The following is a 19,882-nucleotide window of genomic DNA, read 5'->3' on the forward strand; positions in this document are numbered from 1 at the left end:
AATAACTTACTCTAGTATATCAGTATATGTTAATTACAGAATTTTTACTACTTCATTTTTATTTACGTTCTTTTATGCCATACATAAATATAAGTTCTATCATTATTTCACTGACTAAACTAATAAAATATCAATTTCTCCTCTTAATCTCTCTCACTTCACATTATTGATTACTGCATAATACTCTAGGATATATAATTTAAAATCAGCGAAATTTTATTTTGAAGTGGTTGGATTAAAATAGGCATGAGGGAGTTTTATTTTAAAGTGGTGGAGTGATTGCGTTAAAATAGGCATGAGGGAGTTTTATTTTAAAGAGGTGAAGTAAGTTGCATGAAGTGTTTTGTTTTATGTTCGGTCCTCATTAATTAATTAATTAAAATAGTCTATTTTTTTTAATATTTTAAAATTATTCATCTTTTTTATTATTTAAAATTATTTATTTTTTATTATTTAAAATGTTCCACTTTTAAAAATTTACTTTAATTTAAATTATTAATATTTTTTATTATTTTTAAAAATTATATTTTTATATTTATATTTACAAATACAAATATCTCATTTATACGATATGCACAAAATTATCTCGTTTACCATTAAAAGAGACTGACGTATTTTTGTAATAATTTTTAAAATTATTTATTTTAATAAATAAAACATTTGTTTAATTTATTAAAATAAAAAATCCATAATTTCTTTCTGTCAGATTTTTAAGTGGGACCAAACAACACATATAATAAAAGAATTATATAATAAAAATAAAAAATTTTAGTGAGTATATCTAAATAAACACAATAATTTTATATATATTAAATGTATCATATTTTTATAAATTATTAAATTTCATCAAATATAGATAAAAAATTACTAAAAAAAACATTGTCAAATCTAATAAATATAAATACACTAAATATCACTAGTACGTAAATAAATAAATAAATATTTTTAAATATATAAATACAAAAAAATATGATTTTTTTTATTTATAAAATCAATTATCATGTAATAAAATTTTTATAATATTAAAAAGTTATATTAAAATAACATTCTAAAAAATAACATAAAAATATAAATAATTAAATTTTATTTTATATTATTTGATAAATAATTAAATTATTATATTAAAATTTTATTAACTAATTACTTTGTTAAAAATCACATTTGAATTTATCAATTATAAATAGAAATTGAGAAGATTTAGATCCAAAATAAGATATTATATCAAGAGAGTTTTATTAGGATTTTTGTCAAAGTTTTTTTTTTGAAAAAGAAAAAAATATAAATAGATTTGATACTGATTAAGCAATCTACTAAAATTAAGGTATACTGTTATTTACCCTATAAAAAAACATTTTTCTTTTTCTATGTTATTTATTTATATTTTATTTTTATTTATTCAAATTTAATAGATCAAATCATTTCATAAATTATATAAGAATATATCATTAAGTTCTACTATTTGTCTAAAATTACTCGAAAAGCATGGTGATAAAAATAATTATATATTAAATATATTTTTTTAAAAAAATTAAAAATTAAGCTTTGATAAGTTTTTTAAATATAATTAAAAAATAAGATATTTTTATTCTTAAAATTAGATATTTTACACAAATAAATTTATTATTTCAATTTATTTTATGAGTGATTGCAACTTTTTAAAAAAAATAAAAATAAAAATAGAGATTAAATTTTATTTTATTTTTAAAATAAAAATTCAGATAAAATACACAATTTTTTTGCTACATACAAAAATTATTTATCACTTATAATAATATATTTTTTTATTATGTCTATCATATTTTAAGATTGCTCGAATACTTATGTTGTCGTGTTTTTCAAAATAATTTGTATCATTAGTATCAACTTTTAATATTATTTTAATAATTTCCTGTGTTTTAGAATTTTGTGAATTAAAAATTAAACATAATGATATCTTATTTTCCATTTTTGCTTTCTCCTTTTATAATTTATATACTTTACCAAAATAAAAATATAAACCAAACAACTCTTCAATTTTTTTTGCAAAGAAATAAAAAAAATTTAATACCGTCTAACTGAAAAAAATCTATTTAATATAAAATTTCACTAATATATACTTTAAAGACATATAATAATTAATAAAATATTTTAAATATTATCTTTTAATAAATTCAATAAAATTAATTTTTTTTACAATCTTAACATATATCTTTAAAATGTCAATAAGTTATAGTTCAAATGGCATAGTCTTCCCATATTCATCTTCGATATATATATATATATATATATATATATATATATATATATATATATATATATATATATTCTTTAATATATAATATTTGTGGATAACACCAATAATTAAAAAAAAAAAAAAGCAAGAGTAGTGGTAATTAGTAATTAGTAATTACTATTTACTAATAAATAAACAATTAAATATGTTGGTGGGGTTTTGGTAATTTCTCTTTCCTCAGTAACTCCAATTCTGAGGTGAAGTGGCGACTCCAACTCCATTTGTCTCATCATCATCACTCTTTCGTCACTCACCCTCTTTCCTCTTTACAACAACAACAAAAAAAAAAAAACCGCCTCATAACTCATTCTCGGGTCTTCCTTCCTTCGTTTCTTTCTTTCTCTTCTTCCCAAGAGAAACAAGAACTTTAATAAAATGCCTCCAATGTAGCTTCTTTCTTTCTCGTTCACTTAAAACATTTCATTTCTTTTCCCGTTTCAAACGATGGATTCTCTTCTCTCACTCCAAACCCCAAGCAACAACCCACACCCTCATTCACCACCGTTACAACCAACACAAACGCCGTTACTAGTTCCAAAACCAGAGCCTCTCGACGATTTCTTCTTTTCTAATAATTCCCAACAATACCCTCACTGGTTCCCTCACCAACAACAACCACAACCTAACAACAACGAGTTTGAGTTACACGCGCCACCATTCGCGTCTGCTTCTCCAGAAGAACAAGAAGACTCCGAGCTCTACAACCACTTCTTCCGAGTCTCTCAGCTCTTCCGTACAGCTTTCTCTGATACTCTCTTCCAAAACGATGCCGTTCCGGAACCCATGACGCCACAATCACACTCACAGTCGCAGCCGAATTTTCAGGATTCTCTTTCCTATGCTTCTGCTTCTAATTCCCAACCTGAGGCTGAGGCTGAAGCTGAGGCTGAGGCTGAGGCAACGCCCGAAGCGGATTCACGCGCCTTGGTTCCCGTTCCGCCATCTTCGTCGTTGACCGTCGCGGCTCCTTCGAAGCGCGTGAGCAAGAAGAAGGAGCTAGTGAGAGTCTCCGAACTCAGCCTTCACGAGCAGCTTCATTTCCGTGAGGTCGTGAGGCGAACGAGGATGATCTACGACTCGATCCGCGTTCTCTGCACCATCGAGGAAGAGAAGCGCGTCCAGGAGGAGAAAAGAGCTGCCGAGAAGAGAGCTGCCGCCGCCGAGGAGGAGAGGAGAGCTGCCGCTGCCGCCGCCACCGTCGCTGATGCTGTTACTATTGCCGCCGATGAACCGTTCGCTGCATCTGAATCCACCGTTGAATGTTCTTCCTCAGCTGAAACCACCGTCTCTGTTGCCGTGCCAGCTCCTGAATCCGCCGGGGAACAACAATCGGCGACTGACGATGGCGCCGGCTATAAGCAGACGGAAACAGTCAACAAGGGCGAAGCTGATGCCAAGATGGCGCGGCGGATGCGGCAAAGAGGGGATATTCGTGCGGCGCAGATGATGAGGATGAAGGATCTTTGGCTGAACCGCGATAAGCGAATCGTCGGAGCGATTCCCGGTGTGTGTGTTGGCGACGTGTTCCTCTTTCGGATGGAATTGTGTGTCCTTGGATTGCACGGTCAGATCCAGGCTGGCATTGATTACCTGGCAGCTTCCATGAGCCCCAACAATGAGCCAATTGCAACGAGTGTCATTGTCTCCGGTGGCTACGAGGATGATATGGACGAAGGAGATGTCATAATCTACACTGGACAAGGCGGGCAGGCCATGAATTCCGTGAGGCAAGCCACGCACCAGAAGTTGGAGAGTGGGAACCTCGCATTGGAGAGGAGTATGTATCATAATATTGAGGTTAGAGTGATTAGAGGGATGAAGTATGAGGGAGCCGCTGCGAAATCCGGTAAGATTTATGTCTATGATGGTTTATATAGGATATCCGAGTGCTGGTTTGATGTTGGAAAGTCCGGTTTTGGTGTTTATAAGTATAAGCTTGTTAGGGTTGAAGGGCAGCCTAAGATGGGTAGTGCTATTCTTAAAGAAGCTAGGAGTATTAGGAAAAGTGGAGTGGATTTTCAACCAATGTATTGTCTTTCTGTTGATATTTCCAATAAGAAGGAGAAGGTTGCGGTTCGGCTCTTTAATGACATTGATGATAGTAAGGAGCCGCTTTGTTTTGATTATCTTCCGACAACTGTTTTCCCTCCATTTGTGTTTCATCAGAGCGGGACAGCTACTGGGTGTGATTGTATCGACGGTTGTACGGATGGATGCTTTTGCAGTATGAAGAATGGAGGCGATTTTCCTTATAATCAGCAGGGGATCCTTGTGAGGGGGAAGCCTTTGATTTTTGAGTGTGGCCCTTTTTGCAGTTGTCCACCTCAATGTAGGAACCGTGTGTCACAGAATGGGGCGAAGAACAGGTTGGAGGTTTTTAGGTCGAAGCAGACAGGTTGGGGAGTAAGGTCCTTGGACCTTATTCAAGCTGGTGCTTTTATCTGTGAGTATGCAGGGGTTGTTTTGACTAGGGAGCAAGCACAGCTTTTGACGATGAATGGTGACTCGTTGATATATCCTAATCGGTTTTCTGAAAGGTGGGCAGAATGGGGTGATTTGTCTCAGGTAAACTCGGACTATGTGCGTCCATCTTATCCGTCAATTCCTCCTTTGGATTTTTCTCTGGATGTGTCAACAGTCCGAAACGTTGCTTGCTATATGAGCCATAGTTCAAGTCCAAATGTTATGGTTCAATTTGTTCTGTATGATCACAACAATTTGATGTTCCCTCACCTTATGCTGTTTGCAATGGAGAATATCCCTCCACTGAGAGAGCTCAGCCTTGATTATGGGGTAGCTGATGAGTGGACAGGCAAGCTCTCCATATGTAATGGGTGAATTCATAAGATTCAAGCCCTTCTTGTTTTGCTGAAGCCGAGTTTCAGGCATTGTTTCACTGAGGTAAAAGCCATCTTATATTGTTTAACTCGTCTGGTTTAACCATTATCTTTCACTAGATTATATCATCTGCATATCCATTCTCTGTGCAGTTTCCATTGCAAACTGTTGACTTAATACCATAATCCATATGATAGTGACTTATCGGAATATCATATTAGTATTGTGTTGTTTTCAAACACCTTGGATGTTGGAAACATATTACAGTGAGGGTGATGACTGACCTGACCTTGTTGTCTTTTGAGTATCTTATTGCAGTCTGCGTTGCGAAATGCAAACCCATTATGACTATGGTTGCTCACTGATATATTAACATATTATGCAGTTCATAATTACTTTCATCTGCTTTCCATGGGTGCTATTTTACTGAATATCCCCTTAAAATTTGTTTGACATAGCCAAATGTCCCTTACTGAGTACTGACTTTCCATTCAGTCCCTTTGCAAAATGGTTCGTGTAATTATACCCTCATTTTGTGTTTTGAATTCCCATATTCATGTTGAAGTGATTTTAGTATCTGGTGATTTTCTGATTTGGTAATCATTCTGTGCCTAGATTGTTTAATTATCTAACTTAGTTTGTTAGTAATTTGTGAAGAGCTTTATTATATTACCATTGTCCATTTAGTCTGTCTCTCTTCCCAACATAACCCTCTTTATCATAACAAGTTTCTTAATATACATGTGTAGCCAACAAGAATGTGTTTGGCTTATCAAATAATGAATAGGATTTTATAAACCAATATTAGGCCTTTACTTGACAATTGAAGCTCCTAGAAAATTCATTGCTTGACACAACCCACACTTGGATATTACCATTAACTATCAAACTAGGAATTTGATTCAAACCTAACTTGGCATTCTGTAAAATACAACAAACTATGCTTTTCCTGCCAGGAAAGGTTGGATACATTTGTGTTTGTATAGGACCTATTAATACTGAAAAAATGCTTGAATGGACCACTAACTATTATTCCTTTTTAATGCTAGTAGAAATTGCTTTGATAGAGACATTCTCCTTGGAAAGATGCCATTGTGAATCAATTCTCTTAAAATTTAAATTGATTAGTAGAAATGCATGCATGCCACTGCAGAAGAGTCTTCTTTTGGGCTTTGGTGGGCTTTGGTGTCCAAGCAGGCCCCAAGCCATACTTAATAGGTGGTTTCTCTTCTAGCGGCGCAACATATATGTGGTCGTTGTTGGCATCCTTCTCAAAGATACAAATGAATGAAATAGAAAAAAAAAAAAAAAGGGTAGAAGAATGGACTTATTCTACCCTGGCATGCCTTTGTTATAAATCTTGGCACCTTTATGAACTTTTCAAAAGTGTAAGTTAACACTTTGTAAAACAAAAAAATTCTTGTGCTTGTGTTACTTTTCAAAGTTAAACCGTGATTTTCAAAATTAAAAATTTCAATATAAATATATATATTAATGAATAACCAAATATATTCTTATTCTTTATTATATTTATGTCTATTATAATTATTTTAAACTTTAAAAGTGATTTCACCAAACACTATTGTTGTAACTTAGGCTTTTTAAAAACTACTTTTATTTTGTTTTAGCAAACATAACTCTTACGACTTTTGAAAAAACAAAAAAGATAGGCAACTTTCGAAAAGCACAAGCTTTACCAAATCTCCCTTAAGTGTCAATTTCACTTTTTTGGATTCATTAAAAAATTAATGTATTTAGACATTTTGAAAAAGGGACTATTAAAACACACAGTATTCTGCTTTCTAGGGTAACTATTTTGACCATGTCTACCAAGCTTTACACACAAGTGAATAAGTTCTACATCCTTCTCTTTCATTAGGTTCTATTATTGAGCTCTACACATGATAGGAACTCTGGATCCTGGATTGTTATTTTCATATATTTGGTAGGTCAATGTACTTAAAAATGAAAAAAAGGGGTTTAAGTGGGTTTAACCATTGGATAATCCAGCAACCCAACTTAACTCTGAAATGCATAATTTATAAAATTGTCAGGTAACTGGGTCGGTTTATTGTTTTTAACATTGTTCATAATATTGTATCTATTTGTCTCTGACCTTTGTGTTTAATTAACTAACCAAGTTTAGATTGCACATGTACTTTGCACTAGGCTTAGTAATAGATACTCACTGACTCATTCTTGTATTTGTTTGCAGACTTAGCTTGATTTTCAGAAGGGTTCACTGTACCCAGATTTGCGGAACCGTTGGAGTGCTTGCTTATGAACCCTTAGGGTACCGCAAATCGCGTAATAGCTATATTACATAATGGTTTTATCTAACTTCTGTTGGCCAATTCATGGCCTTTTCTGCGTGGTGAAGATCAGGAAATAGTGTTCCTCTGCTTAACTGGAACAAATCTGAAATTATACTCAGTTGTTGCTGCCATCATTTGTTCTTCGATACCTGGTTTTTGGCAAAATATTTGCAAATCTTGTCACCACCCAATTCTAGGAAGTAGTTCGGCTTTGCTAACCTGTTTTTGTCATTGTATATAATGTAAGTTCAAAGCTTGTACAGGGATGATACTAGTGGCTGGCAATGATGGATGAACAGAATGCAGCAAATCTAATTAGTTTTAGAAACAAAATGGGTTAGCAATCTGGTATCTATCATCATAGGCACTTGGGTACTTTTGACCCATAGAATATACTGTAGATATTTCACCTTGAATTTTCATTTTGTTTTTGTTGATTCTGAGTTCCATGTTTGTTTGATGCATTTAGATGACATCAGAACACACTATGCATGTTGAATACTGTTGTTTGCTTAAATTGCTTAAATTGCTTTAGACTTTAAATTGAGTATAGTGGCGTATTGCCAATGGTCCTTAGGAAAAGTATATGATAAAATGGATAGATTAGATTTATTATAATTTATAAGGCCTCAAGAATAGTTGCAAGCCCTTGACATGGTGTAGAAATATATTTTTACATATTGTAGTATAGCTGCTTCATTCTTGGTTCAAGCATATTTGGTGACCCATTGCCGTTAAATTTTTATTTGTAGGTGGGAAAGTGGTTTCACGCAAACAATAATGTGGCTTGGAAGATTCTTTTAACACCAAATTTGGGTCATTATTGCTTAGGGTCAAAGTAGATTGCTCCTGTCACCTGCTTTTATGACAAAAATTTGTTTTTTCTTTTCTTTTCAAGTTCTTCCCCTTATTTTTTAATCTATTTATTTACTTATTTACTTATATGAATAATGCTACACATTCAAGTGTTTTTGTTAATCAAATCCAATTAAATTGGTTTAACATCAACAAAAATCAGTTATGAGTAGCATTACTCCAAATTCTGTTGTTTAACTTGATTAGACTTGATTTATAAAAAGTTTGGATATATAGCATTATTCTACTTATGTGTAGAGGAAGTTACCTTATCCTTTTCCCCCTTATAATGATACAAGAAGAATTCTACACGTACAAGTCATTTATATTTATATGCGCACGTTCTTCTTCGTGCCGTTACTTATATTTATATGCGTACGTTCTTTTTCGTGTCATTCTTCTTCTTCTTTTTCGTTATTTTCTTCTTCTTTTTCGTTATCTTTTGTTGTTGTCGTCATCAACACTACCACCTCTTCTTCCTCCTTTTTTTTTTTTCATTAGAATTTCTTCTTCTCCTTCGTTTTTTTCCTCTTCCATCATCAGTTATTTCGTTGTTGAAGATAATGAATAATTCAATATCAGATTGTCAATTGACCCTTGTTTTGAATCCAATCAAGTGGTTGATGTGTGGTTCGATTTTAGTTAATATTTTCATTAGTAATTTATGATTCTGTAGGTGAATAATATTTCATCGTTAATGGTTTGAATTGAATGTAATGTAAAAGTTATGCATTAAAGAAAATATTTTTCTATATTTTCATCGTTAATATTTTTCGGTGTATGTGTGCTGATAAGTTGTGCATAATTCAAAACTCTTTTTCTCCCTCCTTTTCATCTTCTGCTACTGCTTCTTTTTCGTCATCATCATTTTTTTCTTATTCATCTTTTTTTCTGTTTTATCTTCTCAAATTTCTTTTTGTTTTACTATTTTAACAAGAATAAAAAAATCAAACAAAGAAGAAGAAGAAACACATAATGCTGCAAAATTATTTAGAAAATGATGAACTTACATTCATTCAACTAAGAGAAAGAAATAAGAAAAAAAAGAAGAAAAAAAAAATGCACCATTAGAGGAAACTTTTTTTGTATTTGCAATCAATTTAAGTGTAACACGAAGATATTCGATTGTATTGTTTAAGAATTTTCGGTATATGTGTACTGATAAGTTCTGCATAATTCAAAACTCTTCTTCTTCCTCCTCATCTACTGCTTCTTCTTTTTCATCTTCTTATAATTTTTTTTTTGGGAGGAAAAAATTAAAAAAGAAGAAAAAAATACATAATGTTGCAAAATCAATAAAAAGAGAAGTAGGAAAAAAAATACAGTAATAACAACAGTAATAAAAAAATGACAATGAAGATGAAACACGTGAAGAAAAAGAAGGATAACCGCAAAGAAGAAGGAGAAGAATAAAAAAGGAAGAACGTGGGATACAAAGAGGAACAACGTGACACCGGCGCGTTACGCAAGTGACTTGTATGACTTGTATGCCAAAAAGACTTGTATAGCACTACTCATGATACCAAGCACTAAACTCTGAATATTAATTTTATGAAAACAGCTCCTGAATTGAATTAAAATATTGAATTTTTTTTTAGTTTGGTTTCTTTGATGTCATTAACTTCGATGAATGTAAATTCTGCTAACTTAGATTTATAGTTCGTACTTAACTAGCAAAACTACCTTGAGAGCAATTTATTGCATGTCACCAAATGTTACCAAAATGTTACAACTCACGAGACAAGATGACAGAATAAATTTTGTTGTAAACATTATCCTTATCACTCATTCCCTTTCTCAATAAAGTAAAGTGCCCTTCTAGGCTTTTACCTAACCACCCAGTTAACTTTGACAAAAGCTACAACAAAGATTAGGTATGAATTCGTTCATTTCTATCAAGGCCAGATTAATCAATATGAAACGTATTTCAATTCTTTAACCACTAATTAAGTGTATTAGTCGAATATTTTATGAGAGGATTTAACTACAATGACTTTATTGGAATAATAACTTTCACATGCGTTTACTGTTTATTTTAACATTTCCTTTAATCAAAATTTCTGCACTAAAGCATATTTAAAAAAAATCATCATTAGTTTACTTAATTAGAGTGTTAATGGCCTCTACACCTTTTAAATTAAGAGGTTACATGTTATATTTTCGAGCAGATTATAAGTTTAACAATATCATGATTTTAAAAGCTTACATAATCTCATTGTAATTTCCATTTTCTAAGCTCAAGCTGCTTCAAGAAAAGGCAAAGTTTCATTCATAATCCTCAAAACCGAGAACTTTAGTAATATCACAATCCGATTTCAGTCCAGCAGATTTCAAGCTCAAAGAAAATTTAACCGTTAAAGCATATCTAATCAAGTTGCAATAACAATAAAAATAGAAAAAAAGAATAAAAAAATCTCAATCTGTTGTTAAGAGGTAACAATATGCATAATAGATATATAAACAAATTAGATTAGCTCCATGGTTTCCCTCAAATGTTCTCTCAAACAATATAAGTCTGTCTTACAACAACCAATAAGCTTTGTCGAACTAGGTAGGGTCGACTATATGGATCAAACAATGTCCAATCATAATCATATTTGTGTTTATACCATTTATATATAAAACTCTCTATAAAAGAAAATGAAGATCCATCTTAAACCCAGCGTTTTCAAACAAGATCAGTATAACCTCCCTAAAACTCAATTTAAAAAGTAAAACTCCAAATTAGTTCCCAAACTTTTTTTAGATTATGTTAGAATAAATGTTAAACATATAAGCTCCTATTAACATTTTAGGTTGCTAACAAAGATATCACCAAAATCCAAATAGATTCTATTTAGTTATCAAGTTAATTCACCCTTCCTACTTCAATTGATTTGATCATTTTATTTTCTTAACAAGTAATCGAAAGAGTATCAAGAAGGTACCTGTCTGGCAATAATACATTCCGTGTAGAATGCTCAACAATGGCAGCATTTCAGAAACTTGGCGAAAAACCGACTCTATGAATTGAACACAGGATTCAAGGACATTCCTTTCTGTCTGCTTTTTTCTGCAATGTTTTTTGCGTCTTCGAAGCAGTCTTGCTGAACCAGTTTTTTAATAATTAAATTACATACATAAGAATCAGGAGGACAACCATTTGCCTCCATCGAGTAAAACATCTTCTTCGCTTCCTCTAATCTCCCGGACTCCAACAGTGTTTCTATAAAAGCACTGTATGTGTAACTATTGGGATTTAAGCCAGATCTTGACATCGAAACAAACAGCTTTTCGGCTTTCTTAGTGTCATTCATCCTACAAAAAATTTGAATCAAAGCATTATAGGAGTATGTGTCAGGGCTTATTCCTTCCTCTTGCATTCTTCTTAGAAGTTTTGTTGATCTCGAAACATCCCCAATGGCACATAAAGACCGGATCAAGATATTGTAAACAATGGCATTTGGATTGATGCCCCACTCAATCATCTCATTAAAGCATTCAAAAGCCTCCCCAGTCCTGTTTATTCGACAAAGTCCGTCAATTATAGAACTAAAAGTAATGATATCGGGTTTGAGTCCAGTTTTCAAGAGCATCTCCAGCAGCTCTTGTGCCTTGGCTATAGCTCCATCCTTGCAATGGCCATTAATAAGGGTATTGAATGTCACAAGGTTTGGGGTGAATCCCTTAAGCTGCATGTCTCTAAAAATTGCTGATGCACGATCCATCATTTTGGCTCGACAGTAGCAATCAATAATCATGTTATACGCATAAACACTCGAAATAAGACCATCCACAGTCATTTGATCAAAGATTCTATCCCCTTCCATGCTCTGTCCGTCCTTGTATAAGGCTTCAAGAAGTGAAAGATAAGAATCAACCCCGGGCTTCAAACCTAGTTTTCTGAAACTTTCAAACATCTCACAAGTATCTTTAAGATTTGCTCCTTTTACCAAACAAACCATTATGACATTGACAATGGAACTTCCGGGGACATAGCCTCTTGCTAGCACTTTCCTCAAAAACACAATTACGTTGTTCGCCGTCGACTTATTTGTCAGGCAATACAAAATGGTATCACAACCTAACTTAAAATGGGTAGGCTCCCTTTCAAGAAAATCAGATAATAATTCAAGTGCCTTACTTGTATCCTCTATACATCGAAAAATCCCATGAACTAATGTCCTAACCGTGGCCTCATTCGCACTAACTCGACTCTCCTTCATCGTATGAAGAACTCGGAAGGCTTCATCAACCCTCCTTGCATTACAAAACCCATCAACTAGTATTGTATAGGTGAAAACATTAGGGAAATGCCCCCTATCCTTCATTTGCCTAATCAATCGAAGCGCCTCATCCACCACCCCCTTCTGGCATACACCATGAATGAGGATATTGTAAGTGATCCGATCCGGCGTGCAATTATCCGTCGACATCTGCTGGAACCTCAAATAAGCCTGATCAATCGAATTCGACTTCACCAATGCATCAATTAGTGCATTATACAATCTAGTACTAGGGCTAATCCCCAAGAATGAAATTTGCCCAAAAACATCACCACAATATTTGGCCAAACCAAGCCTACCCCAACTCCGAAACAAGACACACAACAATTCCTCGGACACCCGAAAACCGGAATCAGAAACATCCTTAATCAAATCAGCAGACAAAACAACAGGGCCATTCCTATAAAGGGTGTTCCCTAATACCCTATGAAGTGTTTGATTATTTGCCAAAGAGGGGTTTGCAGCAGAAACCCACGTGTAGAACCTTATGGAGTGTAAAGGGTTATCTTGATTCTGAAAAATGCTTACAACAAAACGAGGGTTGAGTAAAGATACCTTGTTTTTGGAGAATTCGTGTTTGAGCAACAAAGCCCAATCGGCTCTGGAAAGTACGCGAGCGATGTAAGAGTGATCAATGGGTGGAGAATTTGAGGGTTGACTCGCAGAAGATGATGAAGAAGAAGAAGATAGTGTGTGCTTGGGAGGTGATGGTGAAGAAGAGAAGCTTCTCAGTCTCACTCTCATATTTCTTCCCTCAACGAATCAACCAACTTCTCTCTGCAGAGTGGCGCCTTTAACGAATATGTTATATTTATACCAAAATCAGTTACTAATATAAAATATAGGTTATTCAAATAGTATTTTAATTTTTTTTTAATCACAAAATTGGAGAATTGGTTTAAAATCACACCTATATCTAACTCAAATTATATATTAAAAAAAATGTTGATTCTATAGAATATTTATATTTTCTATTTACCTTTATATATTCAAATAATATATTTTTTGTCTCCTCATTTAAATAAGAAAATTTATTTTTTTTCAATCTAAATGTACCGAAATGCGTGCCAAATTCTAATTATTTAAAGAAAAATCTAGTTCCATACATTATTGGCCTGAATTATAGGCGTTCTACGTTAAAAACATTTCAATAGATAATTTACAAAATATGTTATCCACACAAAAACTTAAGTATTAATCAACTATTGTGTATAAAAATACATATTTAATATTTCATAAAACATTTTTATTATACTACTATAAACAAATTTAACTATCAATCTATCACAAATTTGATTATTTTATTATGACGTATTTTATTATTTTAGTAACTAATTATTTAATTAAAAAATTATGTAAATCAATATGTATAAATATACATAAATAAATAGTGATTAATTTAGTGCCTAATTTTTAGTGTATATAAAATATTTTTTATAGTAACACATCAAAACGTTTAACTGACTGAAAATCATAAACCAAAATTGAATTGACTCAAATATGTGAGATATTTAAAAAAATAAAACATTGTTCAATCATTTACTAAGCAGAGAGACTAACAAGTACAAATATATAATAAGTTCATGATGTCCCGGAGAAAAGGAACTTTACATTTTAGGGAAGGTATAAATTATAATGTATAGTCATTTTCATATATTAAGTGACACGGATTAGAAGTATAACCATGACAAATACACAAGTCATTACAAACAGGAGCAGCCAAGTGAAGCAAGAAGTCTTGGAACTCTCTGAGAATATTGCTGTTGCTCGCACATTGGCGCGGCCGGTGCTTGCCAAGCTATGCTCGATGGCTTTCTCAGTCGAGTCGAGTATCTGCAACCCAAACCACAAACAATAATACATCAACTATATGCAATGGCAGCATTCTGTTAACTAGATTGGTGAGAAAATGATCAATTTAATTAACGGTTATAAAACTCGGACTAAACTGAATATGTGAAAATTAGACCTTTTCAGTATTTTGCAGAGATTGATTCATCATAAGGCTACTCTCTTTGAGTTGCTTTGCCAGCACAACCATCTCATCAGTCAAATCCTCTTGCAACTTTCTGCAAAGAATAAAAGGAAGATTAATTTAAAAAAATAATAGGAATATACAACAATATAACATAGACTTTGAGTGAAAAGGTGTAAAGGTTATGGACTCCCCAAACCGCAATACCAAAATCCAACATAACATAAATTTTAAATTACAACCCAATTAAGCAATACCTGTGCTTTTCAATGTGTGCATGAGCCGCGGCATCCAATTTTACAGGTGAGTGACCAGTCTCGGCAGGCTCATGTGGTCTATCTTCAGAACTTGGGGCAGGTCTGTTTGATGAATAAAGATAAGTAACAATAAAACAACCTACAAACATATATGGCTGCAAGAAGGCACTGTGGGGCTTACACAGATCTTCTTCTTAATCCAGAAGAAGGAGAAAGAGGAATTTGCTTTTTGGCCTCTATTTCAGAGCGGTTTTCTTTATCAGTGGTCCTTTCAAAGTTGTTATCAGATTCTTGTACATCAGGCTGAGTAAAAGAGTAGCAACGTCAAGTGGTTAATATGACAATCTGCCTATTCCACCAAGTTAAAATAGGATATACAGAAGAATGGTAAACAAATCAAAAGGAGCTCATTTTGCTGCCACATGATTCATTCCAACCAAGTGATGAAATTCAAGCAATGAAGTGTTTATATACACTTTTCACATACTATGTATTTTGATTTTCACCATTGTTCAAAAAAGCCCTTGGTGTTTATTTAGTTGAGTAGGTAGTAATTATAGAGCATAGTTAAATTATTCAGAAATTTAGAAATTAGAACCAAAGTGAAAATGAGAATTCCTTTCTTTATCAAAAATTCAAATGCGTAAATTCCATCTTCATATAGTTTGAATTTCCATCTTTTGTTGGAACACAAAAAGGAATTTAATAGGTAGCGTCCAAGATTTTTTCATTCCAATATCTCCCTGAAGTAAAATAAGAGATTAGAAATACACACCTCAGAGTTAACCAGTTTGGATGCAATGGCCTCAATCTTCACTGAATATTCATTTATTGTAGCCTTTGAAATCCTGCATGACCAGAGTCAGACACAAACACTAATCCACAAATATTCAGTAAAAGGAACACATAAATGTATCAGGAATATAGTAGCTTTTATTAATAATAAATTACCAGTTTTACTTTTAAACATAAATAATGTTCAATGTGAGTCATTTAGATTACTATTGTATAAGGCGTCTTATTATGTTAGGCACAATATTGGGCCACACTCATTCTTGATCATGAATATTAGTAAAGAAAGAAGTATTGAATACTAAATATATTATATCTAGTCTCCTTCCATCTAATCCTTAGAATTTCAGCAAGTTCTGGTATTCCTATATTTAAACCCAAGTGAAGGACATGAAAGGGGTAAAAATGATGTTCTGACTTATGAATAGACAATGAAGTTACTTTGTCTCACTTATGTCTAAGACTCTAAGTATAAGAAATTGCAAAGCAAATGTAGTGCATTACCTCGGTAAGCCTTCTGGTGTCTTCTCTTCAGCCAATTGTTCCAATTGTTCCCGCAAGGTAGCTACATACTGCAAAGTCAACAAATGATCATTTTACATTTTACCACTTTCCAGAGTCAGCAAGAAACTAAAAGTATATTTCAAGAAAACTAAAGACAATTACAACTTATAAGCTTACTGAGATAAACACAACCTCAATATTAGTAAAATTAAAGAGTGGAGCCTTATTTCCTTCAAACTTACATGAACGAGTTTTGCCTGGTTTTGTTGCTGAGGTGCAGCTGCAAGCAACCTCCTCAGGTTAACTTCCGTTTTACTGATTCCCATGAAAATCCTGTAGCATTTTAGTACACAAACAAAATTACCTTCACCAAAAAATTCTAGAATTTCAATCCTCCACGTTCTTCAAGTAAAATAGCTCAGATCTTAGACTAGGGTTGTACATATAGCTTTCTTGGTCATTCATGCAAGATCTAATCGTCTAAATTTGTTCCTATCACTCACACTCGCATATAATTTCAACATAAAGCTTTGCACAAAATACATATAAATCACTGCATTGAAATAATTTCAACATGACTATCTCAGGATGTTCTTACACTTATCTATTACTCTTATTGGAATTTCTACAAGCCTTCTAATGACATAATAAAAAATCTCCTTTACACAAGACAGAACAACACCCACATAAATTGAGGGTTTCTACAAAATCTAGTTTGCAAAAAAGGTTTCAAAACACAAATTTGAAGGAAAACCCACTTCCAAAATGATGAGATTTTACAGTTTGACAATTCATGGGCTGTAGTTTATCTCAAAGATATACTAGCTAGATTCTTGATTTAACTCTTAAAATCTTCTAGTATTATGATTTTAAACGAATCAACGGATTTTACAAAATTTAGCTGGATAAGGCGATTTTCCTATTTAAAATCTTGCTACGTTTTCATGTTTTCATGTTTAGTATACTTTTCCTATTTTCTCTACCTTGCTCAAAGATGCATTCAGAACAAATATCAGACTCAGAGACAATAACGCAAACACCTTATGTGCAGTAAATAAATAGTTTCAAAATCACAACAAATGAAACAGAATACTAATGAAAAATCAATTCAATTCTCAACAAACCGTGAGAGGAAGTCGATGTTGCGTCTTTAGGGTTTCAAATTGTTAAAGACAGCAGCAGCGGATTCATCAGTGTTGGGTGAATGAATGCGATTCCAGTGATGGTGGCTTAGATCTGGAATGGAACGTCTCCTGCGGGGAACTTCAACAAAAGAAACATTAACAAAAACAACTAAAATGCACATAGTGACAAACACATAATGTTTTACTATCAAAAAGAAACATTAACAAACAAGTTTTCAACTAATCATGACTCAACTCTCAACTTGGAGTGGGCAAGCCAGCATGGTGCAGCCACCAACCCAACCAAGCATAGCCAACCATGTTCTATCACCTTAGTGCCCCCACTCGGATCACAAGTTAGCGCTACCCAACTCGGTGATTAAACAATCCTGTCATGTCAGAATTCCTATAAACATTGGGTTCTGTGCTGCCACATAATGTTCTACTATCAAAAGAAACATTAACAAACAAGTTTTCAACTAATCATGACTCAACTCTCAACTTGGAGTAGGCAAGCCAGCATGGTGCAGCCACCAACCCAACCAAGCATTGCCAACCATGTTCCATCACCTTAGTGCCCCCATTCGGGTTACAAGTTAGTGTTACCCAACTCGGCGATTAAACAATCCTGTCAGAATTCCTATAAATATTGGGTTCTGTGTTGCCACATAATGTTCTACTATCAAAAGAAATATTAACAAACAAGTTTTCAACTAATCATGACTCAACTCTCAACTTGGAGTGGGCAAGCCAGCATGGTGCAGCCACCAACCCAACCAAGCATAGCCAACCATGTTCCATCACCTTAGTGCCCCCACTCGGGTTACAAGTTAGCGCTACCCAACTCGGCGATTGAACAATCCTATCAGAATTCCTATAAACATTGGGTTCTGTGCTGCATTAGTCCATGTGGGACTTCAAAGGTTACTAATAAATAATAATTGCTTGTTTTGGTCCTCCCTAACTAATTTGTTTATGCGAAATTGCGAATCTGTACGAAATCAAGCGCTAGATTAGGGCCTATGGATATGCAGCTGAGACTAATCGGAGAGGAAGAAAATGAAAATGCTTTGAATTATGGCAGTGAGAAAGGCTCTTCTTCTTTTTTGAACATAGGAAGGTGAAAGCAATCAAGCAGGCCTTATATGCTATTTGCCTCCTTCCTTTGAAAGGAGCTTCTCGCCATCGGGACAATAGTTTAGTAAATGGAAAGTTTATCTATTATGCAACATGGAGATTATAGTGCAGAAAACTACATTTCCTTATGTTTAAGAACCTCTTGCCTGGGTCCAGGGTTTGAGATGAGAGTGGACCTTTCTTTGCATTGATTGAATAGGGCGATGGTTGACTATGGAAATAGGAGGGATGACATAGACTACGTACAGGGTAGTAATCTTGGATATATATATAGTTTATTTTTGTATGAGTGATGGAATACCATTTCATGTGATAAAAAACCTTAGAATATGTTTAGATTAGACTGCGATGCTGTCCTAAAAATTATATCCAAGATTTATGATCGGGAGAGTTGAATCATGATTAGTTGAAATTACATTAGATTGTGATAAAGAACCTTAGAATACGTAGCATGTGCAGTAGCAATTACAACACACACTGAATGAATCCATATAATATTGAAGAAACTTGGCATTATCAAAGACAATGCAGCATCACGAAGCATATTGAGTTAATCAGAACGTTGGGAGCAAAAATAATTCCAAGTCACAGTGCTTACCGGCGGCGAAGAGGAAGGGGAGTGACCGCGACACCGGCGAACAGAGAGAGAGAGTGCTCGAACAGAGGAGACGACGACGGCCACAGAGCTTCCACACGACGGCGAGGGAGCTACCTACGACGGCAACACAACTTCCTAGGACGGCGATGGAGGCTCTACAGGCGACGCCTGCGGGGCTGCGGGGCTAGGGTTCTTTGTTCTTTCAATTTTCAATTTCCCCTTTTGTTTTCAGTTTCAGAGAGGAGAGGACAGAGGAGTGGGGCTGGAGCTGGGGGGATGCGTTGGGGATTAAGTTTTTTTTGTTTTTTTTTTTTCAAAAGGTGTAAACGGCGCCGTTTGGAGGAGAACATCAAACCGGAAATCTTTTTTAAGATCTGGCCGGTTCTGACGGTTCATCGGTTAACTTTCGGTTCAATCGATTCTTTGACCGATTTTTTGTCAGACGATTTATGAGCCTAATCAAATCGGTTTAGTAATCTATTTTCGGTTAATTTAGTTGAACCAGTCAATCTAGTTTAGTTTTCAGAACTATGATTAATAGAATGGAATTCAAGTTTGAAGAGTGTGAGAATTGATTTAAAAATCAAACCCTTTTTGGTTTGATTTACAAATGAAGGAACAATAAAAATTAGAATTTTCAAATGAATTTAAATAATTTATTTTTAGGAGAGTAGATCCTCTCAATTATTTTTTCAACTGAGGGAGTAAAACGTGATTTAAGACCTTTTAAAAATTTTTCTTTTATATTTTTTTTGTCTGACTTATAAAATTAATAATGAGAGATCGTACTTTATGCTCTCAAGTGAGAAAAAAATGTGAGAAGATCTAATTCCCATTTTTAATTGTTCCGAAACAAGAAAAAAATTCAACTCTTGAGTGAATTATAATTCCTAGCCTTCCAAATAAACTCTTAATTTGTTCCCAGCCAGTTTCAATTTAATTCTTAAAAT

At 33.7% G+C, this 19,882-nt stretch overlaps 2 protein-coding genes and 1 pseudogene across 7 annotated transcripts; 1 reads left to right on the forward strand and 2 right to left on the reverse strand.

Moving 5' to 3' along the window:
• Positions 1-2,475: 2,475 nt before the first annotated feature.
• On the forward strand, positions 2,476-8,439 carry LOC107626851 (histone-lysine N-methyltransferase family member SUVH9 pseudogene; annotated as a pseudogene). 2 transcript variants are annotated; one of them, XR_015901891.1, is made up of 3 exons: positions 2,482-5,173; positions 7,326-7,403; positions 8,178-8,439. The product of XR_015901891.1 is annotated as a histone-lysine N-methyltransferase family member SUVH9 pseudogene, transcript variant X2 (transcript). The 2 variants fall into 2 exon arrangements; XR_015901880.1 differs by lacking the exon at positions 8,178-8,439 and having other exon boundaries at positions 2,476-5,173; positions 7,326-7,942.
• A 2,565-nt stretch (positions 8,440-11,004) lies between these two features.
• On the reverse strand, positions 11,005-13,342 carry PPR40 (pentatricopeptide (PPR) domain protein 40). The gene has a single exon (XM_021112083.2). It carries the CDS (start codon positions 13,287-13,289, stop codon positions 11,283-11,285), a length of 2,007 nt encoding a protein of 668 aa, XP_020967742.1. The 5' UTR covers positions 13,290-13,342; the 3' UTR covers positions 11,005-11,282.
• A 713-nt stretch (positions 13,343-14,055) lies between these two features.
• Positions 14,056-19,202, reverse strand: LOC107627011 (uncharacterized). 4 transcript variants are annotated; one of them, XM_088500753.1, is made up of 11 exons: positions 18,933-19,195; positions 17,693-17,825; positions 17,454-17,586; positions 17,198-17,326; positions 16,316-16,406; positions 16,074-16,141; positions 15,553-15,625; positions 14,959-15,080; positions 14,778-14,879; positions 14,515-14,614; positions 14,056-14,378 (listed from the first exon to the last, which is right to left on the reverse strand). In XM_088500753.1, exons 5-11 carry the CDS (start codon positions 16,397-16,399, stop codon positions 14,202-14,204), a joined length of 726 nt encoding a protein of 241 aa, XP_088356879.1. In that variant the 5' UTR covers positions 16,400-16,406; positions 17,198-17,326; positions 17,454-17,586; positions 17,693-17,825; positions 18,933-19,195; the 3' UTR covers positions 14,056-14,201. The 4 variants fall into 4 exon arrangements, with proteins under 4 accessions (XP_088356879.1, XP_088356878.1, XP_020967798.1 ...); XM_088500752.1 differs by lacking the exon at positions 17,693-17,825 and having other exon boundaries at positions 18,933-19,193; XM_021112139.2 differs by lacking the exons at positions 17,454-17,586; positions 17,693-17,825 and having other exon boundaries at positions 18,933-19,202.
• Positions 19,203-19,882: the final 680 nt, after the last annotated feature.

This window comes from Arachis ipaensis, chromosome B1 (genome assembly GCF_059453495.1).
Source record: "Arachis ipaensis isolate K30076 ecotype BB chromosome B1, ASM5945349v1, whole genome shotgun sequence".
Lineage (NCBI taxonomy): Eukaryota > Viridiplantae > Streptophyta > Magnoliopsida > Fabales > Fabaceae > Arachis > Arachis ipaensis.